Source organism: Dermacentor andersoni, chromosome 3 (assembly GCF_023375885.2).
Source record: "Dermacentor andersoni chromosome 3, qqDerAnde1_hic_scaffold, whole genome shotgun sequence".
Taxonomy (NCBI): Eukaryota; Metazoa; Arthropoda; class Arachnida; order Ixodida; family Ixodidae; genus Dermacentor; species Dermacentor andersoni.
Genome location: NC_092816.1, coordinates 8,302,741 through 8,327,213, shown reverse-complemented (window position 1 = coordinate 8,327,213; position 24,473 = coordinate 8,302,741). Strand labels below are relative to the sequence as shown.

At 48.1% G+C, this 24,473-nt stretch overlaps 1 protein-coding gene across 3 annotated transcripts in view; it reads left to right on the top strand.

The window, feature by feature from the left end:
* mTor (serine/threonine-protein kinase Tor) overlaps positions 1-24,473 on the top strand; it is a 388,261-nt gene that overhangs the window by 94,347 nt on the left and 269,441 nt on the right. For all 3 annotated transcript variants that reach the window (XM_072287059.1, XM_072287057.1, XM_072287058.1), the window contains exon 13: positions 8,956-9,039. In XM_072287059.1, coding sequence (XP_072143160.1) covers positions 8,956-9,039 — 84 coding nt within the window. The remainder of the gene's footprint in view (positions 1-8,955; positions 9,040-24,473) is intronic.

Below are 24,473 nucleotides of genomic sequence, written 5' to 3'. Positions count from 1 at the left end.
ACATGGCTGGGCGTCCACTTGCTCCCCGCACCATAATTGCGGGCATACACATCACTCCCAGGTAGCGGCAGCCAGTCATCTTGGTTCTCTTTTGGTCCTGGATGTGCTGGAGGAAAGCATGTGTCCAAGCGTGAGCGTATTTGATAGCCCAAAAGCAGCTCTGCTGGGGATTTACCCGATTTTCGCCGAGTTCTCCGGTAGTTAAAAAGCAACCGTACTAGGTTCTCTTCCAGTTTTCCTTTCCTCATTTTTCGAAGGCCATCTTTTATAGTTCGCACTGCCCTTTCCACCGCACCATTAGACTGAGGATGGTAGGGAGCGCATCGAAGGGTTCGATGCGCTCCATACCATGACACAAGGGATAGTTCGAGCTTACGGTCAAAAAACGGCAGTACGGCCCGGGCCATTCCGTTTGCATTTCTGGGCCACCTTGTTATATGTATCGTTTGACCTCAACCAGGACAGGGTCACAAGACGTTAATGCCTTCAGCTCACGCGTTGTTATGGCGCCATTGTTCAGCTGGTTTAGCGACAGCACATATTCGGGCGGCTCAGCGTCGTCGTCAGATTCCGGAGATCGCTGCAGAAGTCGGCTCAGGGCGTCAGTGTTCAGCATCTGTCGTCCTGGTGCGTACTGTAGCCGGTAGCAGTAGGCCCCCAGGTGGAGTGTCCAACGTTGTATCCGTGCGGCGGCCATTGTGGGCGTCTGCTTGTCCGATCTCAGCAGGCCCAACAACGGCTGGTGGTCAGTCACCAAGGTAAATTCCCGACCTAGAAGGTAGTCACGGAATTTCGTGACGCCGAATACCAGTGCCAGTGCCTCTCGCTCCAGCTGCGAATAGTTGCGCTCCGCCTGCGTTAATATTCACGAACGGAAACCGATGGGCCTGTGAACGTTACCGGTCGTGTGAAACAAGACAGCTCCCACACCGTACGGAGACGCGTCACATTCAAGTTTAAGTTCCTTCGAAGGGTCGAAATGAACAAGAACCTTGGCTGTTTTAAGGCTTTGCTTGGCAAGATCAAACGCGAGCTCTTGAGGCTGTTTCCATTGCCAACGTGCATTCTTTTCAAGCAGTTCATACAATGGACCAAGTGTGGTTTACATGTTCGGAAGAAACCTCGCGTAAAAAGTAATCATACCCAAAAACGAACGTAGCTCGCTGACATTACAGGGGCTCGGTGCCTGCATGATAGCGTCAAGGTTTTTTTCTGTCGGATGAAGCCCATCACGATGGATCCGATGGCCTAGATAAGTTACTGCTGGGATGCGAAAGTTGGATTTATCGAACCTTAGCTTTACACCGCACTCTCAGAAGCACTCTAAGACGTTTTTCAGCCTTTCGCCGCCGTCACTCGCTTTTTCGGAAATGAGCACATCGTCAAGATAAGCCTGTGCTTCTGGAAGGCCAGCCAATACCTCATCCATTTTTCTTAGGAATATCGCGGGCGCAGAGGCTATACCGAAAGGAAGTCGATTGTAGCAAAATAGCCCTTTTGGCGTATTAATGACGCAAACTTTCTTCGCGTTATCGTCTAACGCCACTTGATTGTATGCATTCCGTAAATCCAGAGTGCTGAAATAGTCCCCATCGTGTAACTGGGCAAACATATCCTCAATGATTGGCAATGGGTATTGCTCAGTTGCACACGCTGGATTTACTGTGGCCTTGAAATCGCTGCAAATTCTTACTGCGCCGTCTTTCTTAAGCACTACAACAATGGGCGTTGCCCAGGCAGAGTGTGCCACCGGCGACAGCACTCCCAAAGAAACTAAATGGTCTAGTTCGAGTGACACTCGCTCGCATCGCGCGTATGGAATGGGTCTGGCCTTACAGAACTTGGGTACGGCGCCCTCCTTCATGTGCAGGCTGGCTGGAGGACCCTTGATCAGCCCCAGTTCCTCGGAGAAAACGTCGTGGTGGTCATTGAATATGCTGTTCACGCTGGATTCGCTTGATTCATTTGTTGCCGCTGAGTCCTCTACAAAACGAATCACCGGAGCACCTGCGCTCTTCAGCTGCTGGATTAAATCGCGACTGCAGAGGCTTGGTCCCGCACAGTCCAACATGGTCAGCGCACACTTCACTGTCACCCCTTTATGACAAACCTGGAGCGCAAGCTCCCCAAGTACTGGAAGGTGTCCTGTGTAGCAGAATAAATTGAGACTGGACGGTTTCAGTTTCGGCCATTGCTCACTGTGCTTATAATATAGTTGACACGGGATGACACAAACGGGCAACCCGATATCGACTTCCATGCTCAGCTGCACACCGTACCAAGCAAATGTCCGGCGAATCGGCGGTTCCAGACAGCTTTTTCGTTGTGATACCAAAGTCCAAATGTGGGCGGCTTCGTGTTCCTCGTCTGCCGAGGCTTCCGTCCCCAAGAGGGTGTTAGTTTGTGCCGTCCTTGCCGTGCCTTGTTCTCGAGCCCCGCGACTTCGACATTTCCTTGCAAGGTGACCCCGTCGTCCACAGCGGTAACAGCGAGAGTGAGACCAGGGGCAACATGCGTCATTATGTTTCGTACTACCGCACCTTGCGCATTCTTTACGTGCGGCAACCATCCTCTCTCTCATCCACCAGAGTTCCTTTCTGATACGCCTGTACTTTTAACACGGGTGTCATTGTCGGTCCAATTATCTGTTTTACATCACTATCCGCAACCTCAGCTGCAAGGGCCATCGCTTCAGCGTCTTGTAGCGTTAATTCCCGCTTTGCCAGTAGCTGCTTCTGCAGGGCACCTGACTGTATACCACAGACAATGCGATCTCGTAGCATGCGATCCAAAGCACTGCCAAAATCGCAATTGTCAGCTATTCGGTGAATGTCTACCAGGAATTCATTAATCGGCTCGCCCTCCGCTTGACGACGACTGAAGAACTTGTAGCTTTCGGTGATTTCATGTCTCTTGGGACTGTAGTGCTCACTCAAAACTTCGACAACTTCTTCATACGTCAACGCATTTGGCTTGCGCGGAGCCACCTTCCCTGCCAGCACTTGGATCGTATGCGTATTTAACGCAGCAACAAGCAATGCTCTTTTCTTAGTCGATTCTTCAATCGCATTCGCTTCAAAGTATGCTTCTACTTTAATAACGTACGGCTTCCACTTATCTTTGCCTTCTTCGAAGTCCGGAAGTAGGTGAACCATGATGGCCTTGGTTTCTCGGTTCTGCGTGGGTTCCGGTTCAGCGTCGACTTTCACTGCATGGGCGATGTCCATCCTCATCGCCACTGTAGCATAGCCATGGCGTGCTCGCAGTAACGCCAGAACAGTGAAGCATCAGCATAGTCAGTAGAACAAAAAATGAACGTTTATTCAAAGGTGCAGAGCATATCTATAGGTAGCCGAGTGGCAGGAAGATAGGAAGGAGCACGTGTTAGTAGTGATAGTCCGAACTCTGAAGGATCGTTAGATGATAAAAGGTGCGCGAACTTCGAAAACACACGTGAAGTTGCAACAAAGTGCAACACTGGCCTTTAGCCAACTAAGGGAACAGGCTGGCTTCAGGAAGGGATGCTGTACAATGGATCACATCCATGTCATTAATCAGGTTATTGAGAAATCTGCAGAGTACAATAAGCCTCTCTATATGGCTTTCATAGATTACGAAAAAGCATTTGATTCAGTAGAGATACCAGCAGTCATAGAGGCAATGCGTAATCAAGGAGTACAGACCGCTTATATAAATACCTTGGAAAATATCTACAAAGATTCCACAACCACCTTTATTCTGCACAAGAAAAGTAGGAAGATACCTACAAAGAAAGGGGTCAGCCAAGGAGACACAATCACTCCAATGCTATTCACTGCATGCTTGGAAGAAGTACTCAAGCTATTAAACTGAGAAGGCTTGGAGTAAGAATCGACAGCTAATATCTGAGCAACCTTCAGTTTGCCGATGACATTGTTTTGTTCAGCAACAATGCAGACGAATACAACAAATGATTGAGCACCTTAACAGAGAGAGTATAAGAGTGGGGTTGAAGATTAATTGCAGAAGACACAGATAATGATGAATAGCCGGGCAAGGGAACAAGATTTCAAGATTGCCAGTCAGCCTCTAGAGTATGTAAAGGAGTATGTTTACCTAGGTCAACTAATCATAGGACACCCTGATCATGAGAAGAAAATTCATAGAAAAATAAAAATGGATTGGATCGCATACGGCAGACACTGTCAGATCCTGACTGGGAGCTTACTACTACCATTTAAAAGAAAGGTGTGCAAACAATGCATTCTACTGGTTCTAACATATGGGCGGAGACTTGGAGACTGACAAGAAAAGCTTCAGAACACGTTAAGGATCGCGCAAGGAACAATGGAATAAAGATCGCTAGGCACAACGTTAAGAGACAGAAAGAGAGCGGTTTGGATCAGAGAGCAAACGGGTATAGCCGATATTTTAATTGACATTAAGAGGAAAAAATGGAGCTGGGCATGTCATGTAATGCGCCGGTTTGACAACCGGTGGACGATTAGGGTTACAGAATGTGTTCCAAGACAAGGGAAACAGAGTCCAGGACGGCAGAAGACAAGGTGGAGCAATGAAATTAGGAAATTCACGGGCGCTAGTTGGAATCGGCTGGCGCAGGACAGGGGTAATTTGAGATCGCAGGGAGAGATCTTCGTCCTGCACTGGACATAAAATAGGCTGCTGCTGCTGCTGCTGCTGCTGCTGCTGCTGCTGCTGCTGCTGCTGCTGCTGCTGCTGCTGCTGCTGCTGCTGCTGCTGCTGCTGCTGCTGATGATGATGATGATGATGATGATGATGGTGACGACGACTTCAGTCAACCAAGAGAACAGGGTGGCTTCAGGAAGGGATATTCTACAATGGATCACATCCATGTCATCAAACAGGTAATCGAGAAATCTGCAGTGTACAATCAACCTCTCTATATGGGTTTCATGGATCATGAGAAGGCATTTCATTGAGGCATTACGTAATCAAGGTTTACAGGAGGCTTACATGAATATCTCTGAAATATCAACAAATATTCCAACTACCACAAGAAAAGTAGAAAGTTACCTATCAACAAAGGGGTCAGGCAAGGAGACACAATGTCTCAAATGCTATTTACTGCATGCTTGAAAGAAGTATTCAAGCTATTAAACTGGGGAAGGCTTAGGAGTAAGGATCAACGGCAAATATCTTGGCTGCCTTCGGTTTGCAGATGACATTGTCCTGCTCAGCAACACTGGGGACGAGTTACAACAAATAACTGAGGACCTTGACAAAGAAAGTGTAAGAGCGGGGTTCAAGATTAACATGCTGAAGGCAAAGATAATGACCAATAACCTGGCAAGGGAACAAGAGTTCAGGATTGCCAGTCAGCCTCTAGAGTCTGTAAAGGAGTATTTTTATATAGGTCAATTACTCACTGGGGAACCTGATCACGAGAAGGAAATCTACAGAAGAATAAAAATGGGTTGGAGTGCATATGGCAGGCATTGCCAGATCCTGACTGGGAGCTTACCACTATTACTGAAAAGAAAAGTGTACAGTCACTGCATTCTACTGGCGCAAACATATGGGGCAGAAGCTTGGAGACTGACAAGGAAGCTCGAGAACATGTTAAGGACCACGCAAAGAGCGATGGAACGAAAAATGTTAGGTGTAATGTTGAGAGACAGGAAGGGAGCGGTGTGGATCAGAATATAGCTGATATTTTAATTGACATTAAGAGGGAAAAAATTGAGCTGGGTAGGCCATGTAATGTGTAAGACGGATAACAGGTCGACTGTTAAGAGTTACAGAATGGGTGCCAAGAGAAGGGAAGCGCAGTCGAGGACGGCAGAAAACTAGGTGAGGTGATGAAACAGGGAAACTGTGTGGGGATGCACCACTCTCACGCATCTCCTGATATGTTGTTTTCCCGCATAGCGCCCGACTCCTGTAATCCGGCTTCGCCGCGTGGCTTGATGCCTGCGGAAGTCGGTGTGGTTGAAGCGCATTGCAAGAGATGGCACGAGTGTGGCTCTGCTAACGCCACCTAATGGCGGGGTTACTTGGGCCTGGAGAGGAGAAAGCTCTTCCTCTCTTTGGCTGCGGGTCGGCAAGCACCGCAGACGTTCCGCGCATGCACCGATTCATGCTTCTGCGAGACCGTCTCGTGAGGCCTTGCGCTAACACGCCATCATTCGGGTGACCGTATACGCGAACAACTAGTCGTTGGGATCCAGCATGTGGCGAACATATTTGCTCGCTATCCGGTCGCGGTGAGTCGACTTCCTAGATTTATCGCGCGCCCATTGGCATGTTTTGTGGATAGCAACTCGGCTAGCAGGCATTGATCTATGAAGGGTGTAATAAAGGCCCTTGTGATTGTTTGCATTACTGTGTTGTCGTTCCTTTGTCCCAAGAGCACAGGAGAGAATCCCACAACTGGCAAGTGCAATTTGTAATCAGTTGTCGTTCCTTTGTCCCAAGAGCACAGGAGAGAATCCCACAACTGGCTAGTGCAATTTGTAATCAGTTGTCGCAGGACAGGGATAATTGGAGATTGCAGGGAGAGGCCTTCATCCTGCAGTGGACATAAACGTAGGCTGATGATGATGATGATGATGATGTAGCATATGGCATGGGGGGGGGGGGAGGAAGGTAAGTGGACACAACACATTGTTTTGCCAGGCGCGTGAGGCTTCATTTGCCTGCAAAAAGAAAAGTCTCGCAAGTTGTGTATAATGCGACACCGTGAGTGCGTTGCTTTGGTGTCATACGACGCATTTCTGCGGGCTGTGGGGCGACATTCCTCTTTTTCTTTGGCCCCACGTATACCTGTACAGCTATTTCCGCCTGCATGCAGTAATGCCTTCTTCAGCCAATGTTAAAAGTCGTGTGATATACATACCAGTAAATTAAAACATCGCCGAGACTGCCGGATCTGGCGTACGGCGGCAGGTGCGATTAGAATATTCACTGTGCTGATGTTGTGCTGTTACCAGAATGCTGGCTTGCCTTACATAGCAAGAATTGCGTGATCGCAGTGAGCCATTGCGTGATGGCTCACTGGTAACATGCCATAATTATTGTAAGTTGGCCATGCACGCCACACCAGTTCAATACATTCAACATTCCACCCTGGTTTGTGCAATCAACAGTACAGCGAGTGTCCAGCATGAGACTTGCCTCAACCGCTGAGCCTATCGCTTGAGCGTTAGTTCAAGGAGTCGTTTTCATCGACAAAACTGCTTGTAGCCTTTCCCATGAACTGCTAAAGTGTTTTCTTAACCCGTATTGTTGCCCAGAACAACTGAAAAATTATTGTTCGGTCCCTCAAGGTCAGTAAATGGCCGCAGCTCATGCAAGGCATCACGCATTCACTTCGTGCACCTGCCCTGTGGTAATGGCGGCACAGCTTTGAATGTAGCTGGGGCAAGGGTATGTACATGCGCATAGCTGAATTGGAAAAAGGTTCACTGAAACAAAGCGATGGAGACCGCATCGCTACAGTAGTCTGCGGAAACTGTACAAGAACTGCAGGAATGAACGCTTAGTGCCTGTTTGTGCCTTTAAACTCTTTATTCTTGCATTTACCGCCACACATAACACCACATTCACCACGTCCTTTCAGAACTTCGTGATCGCCGACCATGATCACGTCGATAGCAAATACAGTTTCTTCCACAGCAGTTGCAGGTAACAGTACTTTTGTTTTGACTCGGTGCAATGTACTTTCAATGTCAAATGCGGTGGAAGCTGTCGAGGACGAATAGAGATTCTATTATGGCCTACAAGCTGGCATCAAACTCTCCAGCTACATTGCGATGCTGTTGCTGACCAGCTCATTGGTGAAAAAGTGATCAGGAGGTGCAAGTGGTAAGGAAAAGCATGTATCAGATGAGGAAGTGAGCTGTGGCTGCACTGCCAAGGTAGTCGCGAGGTCTCTGCTGCTGCGAGCGCTAATCAGTCACGATATGACGTGAATTGCTGGTTTTACACTGCTTTTGTGCAAAATAGAAGCAGGGTTTGCTGATTCATTAAGTAAACAATGTCACAGTTTCGCCTGACAAGTGAAGCACCGATTGCGATTGCAAATTAGTGGACAGCTATACGAAGTTCGGATAGTAGTTTTATCGACCGTATAAATGTGTAAATATTCGCTTACTAACTAAATTAACTAGCGTGGTGTTAACGGGCTCAGGTAAACATGAATACATCTCGCTCGATGAGCTAGGAAACTCTGTCAAAATGCTGGAATGCGGAATCGCGGCAGCAGCAAGGATCGAATTGACCTTTGTGTATCTCTCACTTCAATGCGAACGAAACTTCGAAAGCACAGCACATACGAAGCTACCGGCACTATGCGCGTTCTGCAAACATAGCAGATCGCTTTGAAGATGAAGCCCACGCAGGCATGCACTTTGGCCACGTCGCAGATCACTTTCAAGATATGGCACCCGCACGGCTGCACTGTAAGCAGCAACTGCCGGAGAAGAATGCCCTCCTCCCCCTCCCTCGCCTCACCCCCGTGCCTCGCCCGGCGGCAATGGGTGGCGCGCTTCCAGCATGCCTTCCTTGACCGCACAAGCGAGACTGAGTTGCGTTTGCCGGCTCACTCTCGCACACACTTTCACTCGCACCTACAGCATACGATGTGCGGCGACGATTTTATCGCCCTTGGACTTTATACAGAACCTCATGGCAACAGCAATGACAAAAATGCACCTGGAGTGCCCATATAATTGCTATCGCAATAGAATGTGTTTACGTAGTCAGCATTTGTTTATTGTTCTGTCGATATCCTCAATAATTCAACATTATGTTAATCAGACATTTTTTTTTTTTTTTTGGTCCTGTGAAATTAGAATTAACGAGGTTTTACTGTTGTGGAAAAAAAAAGCCATTAATTTCAGAAGCCACGAGAAAAAGCATATGCTTCCTTTTGTAGGCACGGTAGCTTTCATAATGTTTTTCAGGGCGTGTTTAACACTTAGTGACATTGTGCAGGTGCTCATCCCAAAGCTCAAGGCCCCAGATCCAAACCCTGGGGTTGTCATATGTGTCCTGGCAGCAGTTGGAGAGCAGGCACAGGTGCGTGTATTTCATTTTTTTTTTTTGACATTGTTCTGTAGTTGGATACAGTTAAAGCAACAAAAGCTCTTAGTGTAGCATTCTGCATATAGCTTGGTTGGGGAACAGCAGGGCTGTGCATTTTTCAGTGTCGCATCCATTCCGTTATTGTATATGCCCTGTAATGTCACAATCTTCCTAGTATCCTCCATGAGCAGTACAGAAATACTACTGTGATGTCTCTGTCAGTCATACTTCCTGGCAATATCTCACATGTTCAGTATTTATTCGTATGTAGGTTGACTTTTTTTTTTTTTCTCTCGAAGATGTTGCCAAAATGAAGCTATCACCCTAATCTGTGACCAAAGAATCTCGACCTAGATTCTTCAGCAAAGCTAGCAAAAGTACCAAGCAATGGAGTTCCTCCATTGCACCCACCCTAAAGCCAGTCTGGAGATTATCCAGATTGGGTTCAAGAAACCTTGCATACCCAATGCACTCGATGACCATGGATGCTCGTGAAGCATCCAACGTGGACGACTTCTCTGGCAATTGCAACGAGAATGCCACTTGTGGCATTGACTAACATGATATAGTATGGTAAATAAAGGTGTGCAAGGGTGGGACGCTTGCGCCAATTGTGCCATTTCGATACAAATGCAAATTCCTGTGCCAAATTGCACCAAACACAGAAAGTGGACCGAAATTGTGCCATGCTGTGCCAGAACGGCTTTGGCATGTGTGCTCCGGCAGTTGCTGCGAACAGCGAGCAGAATCATTCTCCAAAAGAGAGCGCAGCCATTCGCATTCCGCGCACCATGCGACACGGCCTCCCGCAGTTTCTCGTAATTTGTGCACGTATAACTAGAATGTGTTAGAATGGGGGAGTGGGTCCAATGGAGGCCATGGCAAGCGGTAAGAGTGAAGCAAAAAACATTGAAATTTGCAGCTGTGCTGCTGTCGCCTTCTTCTGAAGTTCCAGCCAATCTGGTGCCTCAGCGGCCCGACGAAACCATGCGTACCAGCGGTGGTTAAGGCGCCGCCGAGTTGTCGTCTGCTTGACATGCCATCGTCTGCTCGACGCACCGTCATGCTTGTGTTTTTTTTAGTCACTGTTTGTACCTACCATGTGCGGAAAAAAAAACACTATAAAATTCCTGCTTTGCCATGAATTGAGGTTGCTTGCTGCCATCAGATGATGCCGTCTGCATGATGTATGCGCACGCATATGGCCCTTGCATATGTCTATAGTTTGTCTGGTAACTCGCCGACTTGGCAGAGTGTTCAAAGGAGGACAGGATGAGCACACCTCAGCGAGAGAACTACTGTTGTGTAGTGGGTTGCAAAACCGTATACAGCAGATTGAAAGGTCAGGCCAAGATTTCGAGTCCCTAAAGATGAAGAAAGGCGCCGGGTATGGGAGCTCAATCTTCACCGCACCGATCAGCCCTTTGGAAGTCACTAACTCCATTTGTGAGCTGCACTTTGATGCAAAGTGCATACCGAGGCATTTTGTGCATATCATTGAAGGTCAGGAAGTATCTGCACAGCATGGAAAGCCTGCGCTTTGGTCTGATACAGTACCCACAATCTTTTGCCGTATCTTCCAGAGTGTCTCTACGAGCAGCCCACACACGAGCAGCCCACACAAAAGAGAATGGCCTCACATGCAACAGATGAAGGCCGGTCATCTAAGAGAATGCCCTCGCTCTCAGTTGAACCATCATTGACATTGAAGACATGTGACAATGGAAACCTGCGCGAGCTCGAAGACATCGACAGCTGATGATATGCTTTCTAATTCAAGCCAATATAAACAATGTATTTTGCTTTATTCACCCAGGGGACCTGGAAAACCAACATCTCAGGCATATGACACATAAAAATAGGGGAAAAAAACTGCTATTCCGTAAATATCTTCAAAACACACAATTAACCTACAAAAAAATATGTGCTGCACATAATGAATAATGTGGCCTACCTTCTTCCTAAATGTCAAATCGCTGCTGTTGTTAGGGCATTGGGAAAATTTTTTAGCATTCAATATATCGCCAATATATCGCCACTCACGGCTGTCGTTGCTGTTGTCTCAATAGCCAGGGCGGTTGTATTTAGAGTGCACTAGGGTACGGTTGACTGGCCCAAGCGGTGCGGCGCTCCCTAGCTGAGGCACAAAACAACAAAAAGTAGGCTGAAGGCACAGTGTGTGAACGAGAAACCATGGAGGTGGGCGCTGCTGCAGGTTCAGTGGGCAGACGTCGCTGTCCCCAGGTCCAGTATGGCGTAAAACTATTCCAATCTGTTTTTATATCCATATGGGCGAGGCCTGAGTGCTCTTATATTGACCTATCACAAAGGGCTAATGGCAAATTTGTAATAAAATGTCGCAGTAAAAATTGACACTAAAGGCGAAGCATCGATTGCAATAGAAAATTACAGGGAAACCTCATTAAACCATAGTTGGCCGTAGCTTGGAAAAAGTATGTAATAAATGGTAGTACTGCTTAACTGAAATAGCGTGACATCACTTACTTACCAGTCCAAAAAGGAACTATGAAAGAGTGCGATGAAAGGTTTTGTGACCTTGGTGTGGAGACGGACGCTTCTTGCAATTTGAGGAAATATGGCCTTCCTTGTTGCAACGGAAGCAGATAATTGGTCTCCGAGCCTCGAACACGCGCTCTGTCTGCCTTAGCTTTAGCGGCCCCAGCCGATTGGGCTGTCTCTGCTAGCCCGTCCCTCGCCACCTCAGCCTTAGTCGATACTCCTTTGCAGAACTCGTCACTCGTAGATGATTTCTTATTCGGCAAAATTGGGTTGCGAGGGAAAAACCGCTTTACAGAATAGTCCTTTTTTTTCTAGCCTGTCTTCCTGAATCGGTTTTCCTTGGAAGTTTCGGTGCGTGTAATATTCCTCCGCGAGCTGGGCTGCCTTCTCTAGGTCTACCTCTGGGAGCCTGTCCTGCAGCCCAAGTCTAACTTCTTCTGGAAGAACTCGGTAAAACTGCTCCAGTGCTATGCATTCAAGCATTTTGTCGTGGCGTACACCAACTCAGTGTGCGACTCGCTGCCCCTTTTTGCCTGTCTAAACCACTGTCGGAATGCCTCGGCAGAGGCATTTCTAGGCAGTTCTCGTAGTGTTCTTTAGACAATCGTGTGAGAACTTCCGTGGCCTCTCTTGGGACAACTGAAAGAAGTTTTTAAGACCAAATGCTTTCGTCCAGCCCTGTCTTTTCACATGTACGTTCGAAATTCACAAGAAAAAGTGTGATCTCACCGCCTATTCTGTACGGTAGCATCAGGTCGTATTCTCAGTTTAGGCATATCATCTCCACCGAAAAGGGGACTTGAACGCGCCGAGCTGATTCAAATTTGCTCTATTTCCAGTTCTCTCATCTTAAGAGCATGATCTCGCTCTTCGTGCCTTTCTTTCTCCTCTGCCTCCTTACGCCTTTTTTTCTCCTATGCCTACTCACACCTTTTCCTCTCCTCTGCTTCCTCGCACCTTTCTTTTTTGTTTTCTGCCTCATCGACCATTTTTTCTCGCTTCTCCTCTCAAGAATTTCTCCCCAAACCTCTTCGACTTCCTTCTCAGTTACCTCTTCTGCGCTCATAACATCCAGAATGGCTTTCTTTCGCCTTTCCGCGGCAACTGAAATGCCCATCTCCTGACAAACATCAAGAAGGTCCTGTATCCTGAGCTTCTCCATCGCGATCTGACTGCTCATCTCCGGCCTTGCCTCTAAATTAGCTTTGCTTCCGAAGCTGGAAATCTATGCAAGGCCTGAAGCAAACTAAGACATAACCACTACAAGCCTTTCAGAATACTTGAGCAATTGCCCTTAGCATTTACGTGTGCGACAGAAGTCTGGCGATGCGAAAGGCAAATGTCGGGCACTCACCCCTCCAAAGTAGCTGACGACAGTCAACCTCGTGGCTGCCATTGAGCGGTATAGCGGGCGTTATCTGGCTTCGAATTCCACAACTTGCCATCCACTGTTGTGACTTCGGGGTGGAGGACAAGACGCGGACTCTTTCCAGAGACGAAGAAGAAATGAAAAAACTTTATACAATATTTACAGATAGTGGATGATAGCGTACATGTAGCTGTAAGAGCGCATCAGACTGACTGGGTGGCTGGAGGCGACTCTCTCCTTCACAATGGGCCGATTCTTCCTTAAATCTCTTTGGCGACTCCTCATCGGTAAGAACCTGTCGGGGTGGGTGATGATGTCACCCGTGTCGAATTCTTGATTTTGTCGCGGAGATGGCTGGGTGCTTCTTGAAGTCCCTTCCCATGTCGAATTCTTGATTCGTTGCGGAGAAGTGGGAGCTTTCGTCGTCTCAATGATAGGCACGTAGTGTGGCAGCTCCTGTCTCCTCGATGATAAGCATGTGGCATGGCACTACAAAGGGCAGAAAACATGCAGTATTTATTCACTTCGCACGACAAAAGTATGGTATTTTCGTTTGATGCCGCGGCGGGCTAGCAGCGACGACGACGACCTCAAACTCGCTCAAGCTATGAGCCAGCTTTCCTGCCAGCCCCTCTTCTCGGCAAACACCAGCATGAGGCTAATGTAACGCGCAGCATCAGCCGCTGTTGGGCCTGAATCGTCTGTGCTGTCGCTTTCAGTGTCATCCTCATCACTGTCATTATGCGACACTTCGGCAATAACAGAGGCCACGATGGCGAGAAGTTGAACCTCATAGCTAACGTATTTTCACGGTCGCAGCAGCATTGCCAACCAACTTCTCCTTCGCATTCCAAATGCCACACACCATAGTCAATGGCAGATTCCTCCCGCGTGCCCCCACCGACTTCTTTGTGTCATGTTCGGCGGCATGAACGATGTCCTATTTTTCTTCTATGCTTAGCACCGGGTTTTTGTCCTAGTGTGCATGACACCACAACACAGGCCACAACGCTCCGACTCTGGCATGGTGTCAAAATGATGCTGATGTTGATGTGGCTTCTTCCAAGCGCGCTCTGCGTTTGCGCTTGGAGGCTGTTCTGATCTTTGAGGCTTGTTGTTCTGCCGGGCCGACATACCGCCGTGATTTCACCCCGAAACGTGGAAACACTACGTGTTAACCGATACATATGCAATAAGCTTGTATGGTTTATGCGGATACAAAATGCATAATGTTCAATGGCCATTAGGTCAGGGATCTGACTCTACTACTTTTAAAACGAAACTACTGTTTAAGCAGGTACAGTTTAACAAGGTTTTACTGTAGTTGACAGCTATACAAAGTAAGGATAGTAGTCTTATCAGCCGTATAACCTTGTAAACATTCGCTTACTAACTAAACTAACAGGCATGTGCCACGCGTGCTAAAGCAAACATGAACACATCTCACTTGATGACCGTGCACACTCACTTTCAAAACACTCGAATGAGAAAGCGTGGCAGCAGCAGCGAGCGAATTGACCTTTGGGCTGCCTCTCGCTTCAAGGCGAATTAAGCAGCGAGAACATGGCACAGACGAAGCTATCAACACTCGGAACACTCTGTCCCTATTGCAGATCGTTTCAATATGGATGCATTACCAACAAGCCTACATTGTAACCCTCGTGCTCAAGAAAGGGTCTGTACTGCTGTGCCATATGCATGCCCCTCCCTCTCTCTTGCGCCTAGGCGCGCTTCCTCACCGCTTTCCTCCTCTGTGCATGCGATGTTGAGCCGCCATTGTCGGCTCACCCTCGCACGCTTTCACTCGCACATACAGCATATGGTGTGCGGTGACAATGTTATTGCTCTTGGGCTTTATATGGAACATCACGGCAACTATGATGGCAGAAATGCACCTGGAGTGTCCATACAATTGCTATTGCAGTGAAAGCAGATTTAACTCCATTTAACTCCTTCGTTTTAATGTCAACGGAGTTGCACTCCATGTCACACGGTCTCACTTGCCCCGAAGAAGTTAAATGGAGATTTTGGGCGAAGGGAGTTCTGCAATGACCATTACTGCTGGATAGAGTATTCTCGTTCCCAGATAGCTACAGCACCAAAGAAAACCACGCTAATAAGATCGTCGTAACTAGTTCACTTACAAATTTTAGCGTTATTATTTTGTTTTGCCTTGGGTTATACGCTACGTAATGGAAGTTTTTAATTTGTTTTTAAGGACATCAGCACTTGTACCTTCTACACCAATTATTCGCCATGCCGCATGGGGAAATGTCGTTCCGCCATTTACACACCTGCGCACGAGCTGCACGTGTAGTCCCAGTGGTCATACGGATAAATTCTCCAGGTGGACATGCACTGCAATGAGTGATCCCGGAGCTTCAATGCCGGTTGTTCTGGCCATGGCGAGTGCGACCTTCTTTTTCACGTCTTCGGTTTCGTCACTCATATGGGAGCATTTGAGCTCACTGTAAACACATGCACATGCACGATTACACAATAGAATCACAACTCAAAGCACGCCAGTCGAACGACGGGTCCTATGTACCCACGCTACTCTGTACCCACGCACGAAAGCAAGAATGCAGTATGGCCAGCATTGCTTGCAACTTCGCTGTGCTTGGAAAACAAAAGTCTTGCGGTGACATACAGCAAACTTTCTCACTGTAATTTTATTAGATTACGTACTGCATTAAAAATATATACATATAGATTAGTTTAACGGCGACTGTATACGTAAACAGTTGCACGCAGAAGTAAGCGCAGCAGCGCCCGTCGAAGCTCGCGCTGTGCCATGTAGCACGGCTGCAACTCCATTGCCGTAAATCTCCATTAGGGAGCTTCATGCTCAACGGTGTTTGCGGGTGCCCGTGTGGCAGGGGCATTACGTTATACCAGAAAGTTAAGTACTAGGCGCTTTGTAATTGCCCTGGTCTACTATGTAGACATGTCTTTGAATATAAACCACAGTAGTTCATAACTCTAGCTTCTCTATACCATCTGTTAATGAAGCACATTTCCATGTACTTCACCCCCACTGTCGAGACATTAAAGAAAAGTGTACTTATAAAACATGTCATATGCTACTTTCGTAACTTTCGGACTCTCTATTGCAGAACGCATGCTTTTTGTTATTGCTACCACTAATTAAAAATCGACAGTTACTACAGTCGAGTCCACTTATAACAATGTTCAAGTGCCATAAAAATTTCATTGTTATAACCAATAATTGTTATAAACGGGTTGCACGAGAAAAGGCATAACAACTGCAAAGAGGGGTCACAGATGGCAAGTGACATGCCAGCTCCGCCGAGGCATCGTTTTAGTAGTCCCGAAAGGGGCCTTGTAAAATATACGAGAAGGTTGCCGCGGCTGCCTCTCAGCTTGAAAATCCCTTAGCACCCCCCCCCAAAAAAACAAAGAAAACATGAATACCTAAGAGCATTTAATGAGGGCAAAATAGCTTGCACTTCTCACTTCTTTGCTGAAACAAACCCGTAATAGGAGAGTTTCGAATGCTTCGCGGCAATCTTGCCGATGTCTTTCTGGAGGGCATCCAAATGTTGAACATGTCCGAGCGAAAGGTTTTTTGCAAAAATGAAGTCCCGCAGGGAATTGATCATTCTTGATGCCTCCTGTTGAGACACAACTTGTACAGGTTCCGGTTCATCTTCGTCGTCGCTGCTGTCATCGTCTTCCGCGCTGGTGACTGCTGCAACGATCGCCTCGTCAGTCAATTCTTCCTTTGTCGTGACTGCATCGTCAGCATGCAAGAATTCTTGAAGCCCCTCCGCGTTGCCGTCATCACCACGCACCGTAGACCAAAGTTCTGTAATGGCTCCATCGGCAGTAGCTTCGCGATACTCCGCATCACTGATATCCCCGGCAAAGTCCGCTTTTCGGAAGCAATTCATGAAGGTGGAGGAGCTGATTTCTGCCCACGCCCCAAAAATGAATTGGACAGCCATCAGAAGCGAAATCTTAAAGTCTGGAGCGGGTCGGCATTCACGCACAGCAATGTCCAGGTTAAGAGCAAGCCTGCTCAACACACGTCGGCGATATAATTCCTTGAAGCATGCAATCACGCCTGCGTCCATGGGCTGCAAGCCTGCAGTCGTGTTCGGCGGCAGGAAAAGAATTTTCACATGCGACAGCTTCTGGGCAGTCTGGTCTGCAGTACAGTTATCAAGGACCAACGCCACCTTCCTGCCTTCGTGCTGCATCCGCTGATTGAACTCGCTCAGCCACTCGCGGAAAAGTTCACGCGTCATCCACGCTTTCTTATTATGACGGTAACGAACTGGAATCCTCGCAGCACCACGGAAACAGTGGGGATTCATAGATTTTTCAATTACGAAGGCGGGACACTTGTCGCTGCCGTCCATATTCGCGCAAAGGAAAACGGTCACCCGTAATTTGCTCTGCTTGCCGCCCTAACAGGGATCGCCTTTGAGTGCATGTGTCTTCGATAGAAGCATTTGGGAGAATAGCCCGGTCTCATCACCATTGTACAAGTCCCGGTCCACATATGCTTCGCGGATGTACGGCAGTGTTTCACCTAACCACTTCAGTCTAGCGTCGTCATTGAGTGACCCTGCCTCGCCCACGACTGCCTTGTAGACGATTCCGTGCCTCTCCTTGAACCACTGAATCCAGCCAACACCACGCTGGAAATCGGTATTTTGAAGGAGATACGCAAAGTGCTTCGCCTTCTCTGCCAAAATCGGGCCACTAATTGGCAAGTTCATAGCACGTGCGCTAAGGAACCACTGATACAGTGCCTCCTCCACATCTTTGTAGGCACCATGCCGAATCCTTTTCCGGCCGTCCTCCATAGCATGGCCAGCACTAGCATGGCATTCGTTTTCAGTCATCTTGAGCGCATTGCGGATGATGGTTGAAATTGTCGGCTGTGACAGGCTGTACTTGCGTACTAAGTTGCACACTCTTTCACCACCTCTGTGCTCTCTCAAAATGTTTCGCTTCGTTTCCAAAGATATTGCCGCTCGCTTTCTCTTTTGCGGCAGTTGATCCAGTTGAGCCACACTGGCCACGCTTCCTAAAGGAGAATCCTCCATCGTTGAACTCTGGGGGGGATCCGATGGACTTGCAGAACCAGTAGGACCAAGGCCGGTGATGGCAGATGACGAAAACCTCGCTGGCAACGCACGTGCTTTGACACTGTATGCTGCATTCAGAACACGTGCAACTGGTGAAGCAGGAACCAAGGAGAATGGGAAAGATGGGGCAGCCCACACTCAACTGCCGAGACGCGTTTTCAACGAGCGGCACACCCTCAGAATGGACTGCTCTCCGCGCGCCGATACAAAAGCAACAAAAGAAATGCCTTCCTTCCCTCTCCTACTCTGCCCAGAGGAAAGCGTCCGTCTTTTCTCCTGCTTCTCCTGCTCACCCCATTCTCCTCTCATGCGTCGTCACGTGAGCTTTTCGCCGGAGTAGTTTGGCCGGCGTGGTCGCTGCGTTTGCACGTTTTTTTTCTGTGAAGGTTGGCTCCAAATGACTACATTCAATTGTTATATCCGACAATCTAGTATGATAGCATTGTTATAAGCGGTTTATTTTACCATAGAACACACTGCAAAGGTGACGGTGCTGCGGCTGTCCATTGCTATATCCGATATATTGTTAAAAGCGGTATTGTTATAAGTGGGTTTGACTGTATTACCAAAATTTGCATGCATTAGACGGTTTCATTATCCGGGTAATCTACTCCAAAATTCAGCTTAAAATGTTGCTTAAGACAGATAAAGTACAGCGCTCGTATTGGCTAATTCTGTGTTCTGTCATAGTTTCGAAATGCTGAAATCAGGACTGGTTGTGATGGCATACGTGATATTCCATTATTCCACCAAAATTCAGATTGCCCAGGTCCAAACTGCTTCAAAATAAAATTTTATCTGCTCCAAATTGAAATGTAGTCTCCTCCAAGCTGCTCCAAAATGCATTTTTTTCTGCTTCAAACTGCTCCAAAACGCAATTTTACTTGCCCCAAAAATTGCTCCAAAATTACTTTGGGCAGTCCCTCCCCTTGGTGTGTCATATTTCAAGTTTCTGGTTTGTCTAAAAAGGTATTGATTGACTTACATTCTAATTAATTTTTTTTTCTTTCTCGGCTAGTTCAGTACACAGGGGTCGACCTACGTTTGTGTTCAGCCTATTTTCTAGAAAATATGGTAGTTCAAGCTGACGTCTCATCACAAGACAAGGGCCTTTCCTGGAAACTTAATTTACCCATCCTGCATCACTTGTACCCTTCCTATAGTGAAACATTTCTTAATCTTATTGGTACATGTATAGACTATCAGTTATTTGTGCTACATGTTTCATGACATGCCCAGCTTCACTTTCTCCTCTTTTCTCAACTAAATATTAGGATCAGTGTATGTTATGTTCATTGTAGGACAAAGGAAACTCCAAGTCATTGCAGTCGAACCTACGAATAACAATATTCAAGTGCGAAGAATATCCTATTGTTATAACCAATAATTGTTGTAACCGGGTTGCATGGAAAGAACAGTGTAGTAGCTTCAACGGGGCGGCCGGAGCGGGACCTACGGTGTGAGGCCTAACGGCCGGGTGCGAAGCACCACAAAAGAAGAGCCAGACTGCTCAAGTCGAGGACCAGACAAGGAATGCCTTTATTCCGGTGAGGGGAAAGGAAATACATCAAGGCACACTAATAGCTTTAGGCACAGAGTGGCGCCAGCTGTTATAACCACTCGAAACCGAAACTGGATTTCGAAACAGGATGTCACATCACCTCTCCCTTGAAAGAAAAATGCGCCGCTCGATCTCCTCTTGTAAGAAGCAAGAGCCATGACTTACAGAAGAATACAGAAGTGTAAGCAGTTATACAATGTCTAAGGTTTGACTTATGAACATGTATCATTTATACATTTTTGTGGGCGTTCACCAAATGGAAAAATAAATGCAGTGGAAATACAGCACACTACATGCCATGTGTTATAAACTTGAAATGAGTTGGGACTAGAGATCACATGTAAGCACCGTAACACAAGTGTTTGGTGATGACATCTTTATACAGTGAAACCTCGTTAAACCGTACCCACTTAAACAAAAGTTTCATTTTAAAAGTAGTAAAGTCAAATCCCCGACTCAGCGGCCATTGAACATAATGTGTTTTGTATCCGCATAATCCGTACCAGCTTATTGCATATGTATCGGTTAACACGTATTGTTTCCACTTTTCGTCGCGCAAAAACGGCGGTGCGTCGTCTCCATCGGGCAGCCCGGCAGAACAACAAGCCTCGGAGATCGGAACAACGGCCTCCAAACGCCCTGTGCATTCGTGTGCAAGCCACATCAACATCATTTCAGCGGCGTGCCAGAGAGCATTGTAGCGTCGCATAAGCGGCGACTCAACTCATGCCGAAGCTTGGATAAAAAAGACGCCGGATGCTCAGCATAGAAGAAAAATTTGACATCATTTTCATGCTATCGAACGTGACATGAAAAGGTCGGCGCTGGCATGCGACAGGGATCTGTTGTTGACTACGGTGTGTGGCATTTAGAAAGCGACGTTGCTCGGCAGCGCTGCTGCGACCGCAAAGCGATGTCGGCTACGAGGTTCGACTTTTCACGATCATTGCCTCTGTTGTTGCCGAAGTGTCAGCTAGCAACAGGAATGAGGACAACGCGGAAAGCGACAGCACGAGCGATTCAGGCTTGACAGTGGCAGAAGCTGCACATTACGTCAGCCTCATGGATGCAATCGTCGCGGCAAGAACAGCACCCCGCAATGAAAAAAGGCGCCCCACAACTTCTGCAGCGCTACCGCACGCATGCACGGAGAATACGTAACGCCAACGAGGAATCTGCCATGCGAGTGTTTGCAGAGAAGAGGGGGGCTGGCTGAAAAGCTGCCTCACAGCTTCGGTAAGTTTGACACCGCTGATGTCGATGCTAGGCCGCCGCGGCATCAAATGAAAATAACACTTTGTCCCGCGAAGTGAACAAATACTGCACTTCTTTGTTTTTTTCATTTTCATCGCACCCTCTCTGAGTTCTGTTTTTGACAGGTGAGCGGTCGATCTCATGCTATTTTGGTTAAACAGTACTACCGTTTAGTACGTACTTCTTCCGAGCTCCGGCCAACTGCGGTTTAACGAGGTTTCACTGTACAATAGAAAATTCAGGTACATGTACCTATCACAGACTTTTTTTTTCTAAGCATACATCTTTGGCTTTCTCATTTTTAAAAGAAAGAAGCATACAATGGCATACAATGGTTAAACAAGAGATGCAATTGATTTCGTACTTTCGGCTGATCCCAGCGTAGTACAGTATGTAGAAATGTTAAATAGGGGAAAGTGCAGTGATCATAGGTTAGTGAGGGCTAGGATTCACCTCAACTTGAAGAGAGAGTAAAAGTGGTCAAGAAGAAACAGATCAACCTAGAGGCAGCAAGGGTAAAAGCAGACAAATTCAGGCTGGAACTTACAAACAAATATGGAGCCTTACAACAGAGATGAAGATGACGTAGAGGTAATGGATGAAACCGTAACTAGGCTGGCTTCAGAGGCAGCAATTGAAGGGGGAGGCAAGGCACCAAGGCAACCAGTAGGCAAGCTCTCCCAAGTAACTCATCATCATCATCATCATCCCGTTTTCTATCCACTGCAGGACAAAGGCCTCTCCCTGCGATCTCCAATTACCCCTGTCCTGCACCAACTGATTCAAACTCGCACCCGTGAATTTCATAATTTCGTTTTCCACCTTGTCTTCTGCCATCCTCGACTGGTTTCCCCTTCTCTTAAAACCCATTCTGTAACCCTAATGGTCCAACAGTTATCTAACCAGCACATTACATGACCTGCCCAGCTCAATTTTTTTCTCTTAATGTCAATTATAGTATCAGCTATACCCGTTTGCACTCTGATCCAAACCGCTCTCTTTCTGTCTCTTAACGTTGTGCCTAGCTATCTTTATGCCGTCATTGTTTGCGTGGTCCTTAACTTGTTCTCAAGCTTCTTTGTCAGTCTCCAAGTCTCCGCCCATATGTTAGAACCAGTAGAATGCATTGTTTGCACACCTTTCTTTTAACCCTTTCGCTGTCGGACCTTTCTGGCCGTGACGCACCCCCAGTGTCGGCTTGGTTTCAGGGAACAAGCATAACAGGGAATGTACATAGCAATTTTTTTTTTATTATGATTGGTATACAAATAACATAGTCAATGCAATATGCACATTTCAATGTTCTGCAGCTGTTATTAGTAAACATCATCATCATCATCATCAGCCTGACTATAACATCCGTTCAACATCCGAATCTGACGATGCGGAACTCATCTCTTCGTCGCGTTAGACGCTGTCCGAGTCCAAATCCGAGCTCGGCTCGTATTCTGAATCGTAAGAGCCACCGCTCCAATGAACAGACGAAGGTCTCGCGCCGCTCAGCTATCCGAAAGTAACCGCGCGCAGGGAGGATGCGCTTTCAGTCGCGCGCAGGGAGGATGCGCTTTCAGTCGCCCGCGCAACGGAGATAAATGTGACGTTGCATGATCAGGAAGAGGGAGATGAAAAAAGGCTAAAACAAAGTTCGAAGGGCTTTACGTTTACTGCTGCAAGTCGGAAGCGAGGGTGCGGCGAGAGAGCGAAAGCAGCAATCGAGTCACTCTTTTCGGAGAGGCAACGGCGACGCGTGCGCCTGAACTTGACGCCGTAGCAGACGCACCAACAGAAGAAAAAAACCTTCAAACCGGCGGAGATGGCAGAACAACCCTTGAACCCATAACCACACGCGCGCGACGCATGATCCAGCGAACGCGGAGCCACCGCGCCACTCAGCAAAAAGAGAGGGGGGCGTGACAGTCGCACCGTACTCAATACATGTACTAACACAGGTCGGGGCGAAAATACGAACTTGTAGGAAGAGTCAACAGATAACGTGGCCACGTCCGGGAGCGCCAGCTTTGCGCTCATGCGCGAAATTTTGAACGCGCGATAGAGAACGTACCGGTACGTCAGTGACACTGTGGGGGGGAAGCGCGATGACGTACCGGTACGTCCGTGACAGCAAAAGGGTTAAATGGTAGTAGTAAGCTCCCAGTCAGCATCTGACAGTGTCTGTCGTATGCGATCCAATCCATTTTTATTTTTCTGTGAATTTTCTTCTCATGATCAGGGTTCCCTGTGATTAATTGGCCTAGGTAAACATACTCCTTCACATACTCTAGAGGCTGACTGGCGATCTTGAACTCTTGTTCCCTTGCCCGGTGTGGGGTTGCGCGACCCTCGCGCCTCCCCTGATGTTTTTCCCGCATAGCGCGTCTCCTGTAGTGCGGCTTCGCCGCACACGCGGCGGTCCGAGTGGTACAGGCGCAGTCCGAGAGATGGCGCTAGTGTTGCGCGGCTGCGGGGTTACCCTCGGCGGGAGAGACAAGGCGCGCTCTCTTGGGTTGGAGACAGCAAGCAGCACAGACGTGCCGTGCCGCGGGGGGAGCGACCCTTTTTCCCGGCGGGTCGGGCGCACGGCGTGGACGTCCCACGCGCGCGCGGCGACCCATGCTTCTGCGAGACCGCCTCGCGTGGCGGCCTTCGAGCGCGCCTCCGTTGGCGTGACCGAACACGCGAACGACCAGGCGTTGGGATCCAGCATGGGGCGAACATATTCGCTCGCTCGCGGTGAGTCGGACTTCTAGATTTGTCGCGCGCCCATCGGCGTGTTTTGTGGATAGCCACTCGGCTAGCAGGCATGGATCTATGAAAGGTGCAATAAATGCCCTTGTGACTGTTTGCACTACTGTGTTGTCGTTCCTTTGTCCCAAGAGTCGGGTGGCCCGTATCTCCCACATCTGGCTGCCCAACGTGGACCTCTTGGGGCATCGGACGATAGATTTAACAGTTTTGCTTCGTTCAAGACCTTTGTTTGAACCGAAGCGTAGGCCTAGCGTGAATTTTGATCGCTAGCGTTGGCGGCGTGCTTTCTTGAGCGAGGCGGCGGTGGCTGTAGTGTGTTTGAACACGTCAACATGCTAAGCCTTTTCGCAAGTGTTTTCTTTAATGACATTCGTCAGTACGAGAGCCACGTGGTCTGCATCCTGGGAGAGCGAGGCTGAGCGCCGGCGGAGCAGTGGCAAGCCTGAAGCGAGTGAGTACGGAAGCCTCGTGGGTGGTCCGAATTTCTTATGTAAATAGCTTCTTCTATCTCTTTGACTCGGATGAAGTCGCGGCTCTGGGAGCCGGGTGGCCGCGGGCCACGGGTGCCACGACGGGCTGACTGGTATTGCGGCCTGGCACCGGGCGCTCCGACACCGTCTGGGACGGTGGGCGCCGTCAACTCGGATGCTGTGTGCACCGAGCGGAGTAGGACCACCTCACAGAGCTAACGTCTCCTCGCGGCTGCCTGTTTTGCGCCCATTTTGGGTGTTGTTTTTGGGTGCCGGTTGTTGTCAGAGTAGCGACGATTTAGGCCTAAGGCTTTACGAAGCTGCCTGTCGCACGTGGAGGGACACAACCTGGTGGACCGTGGCGTTGAGGCGTTGCAATTTGCTTCCCT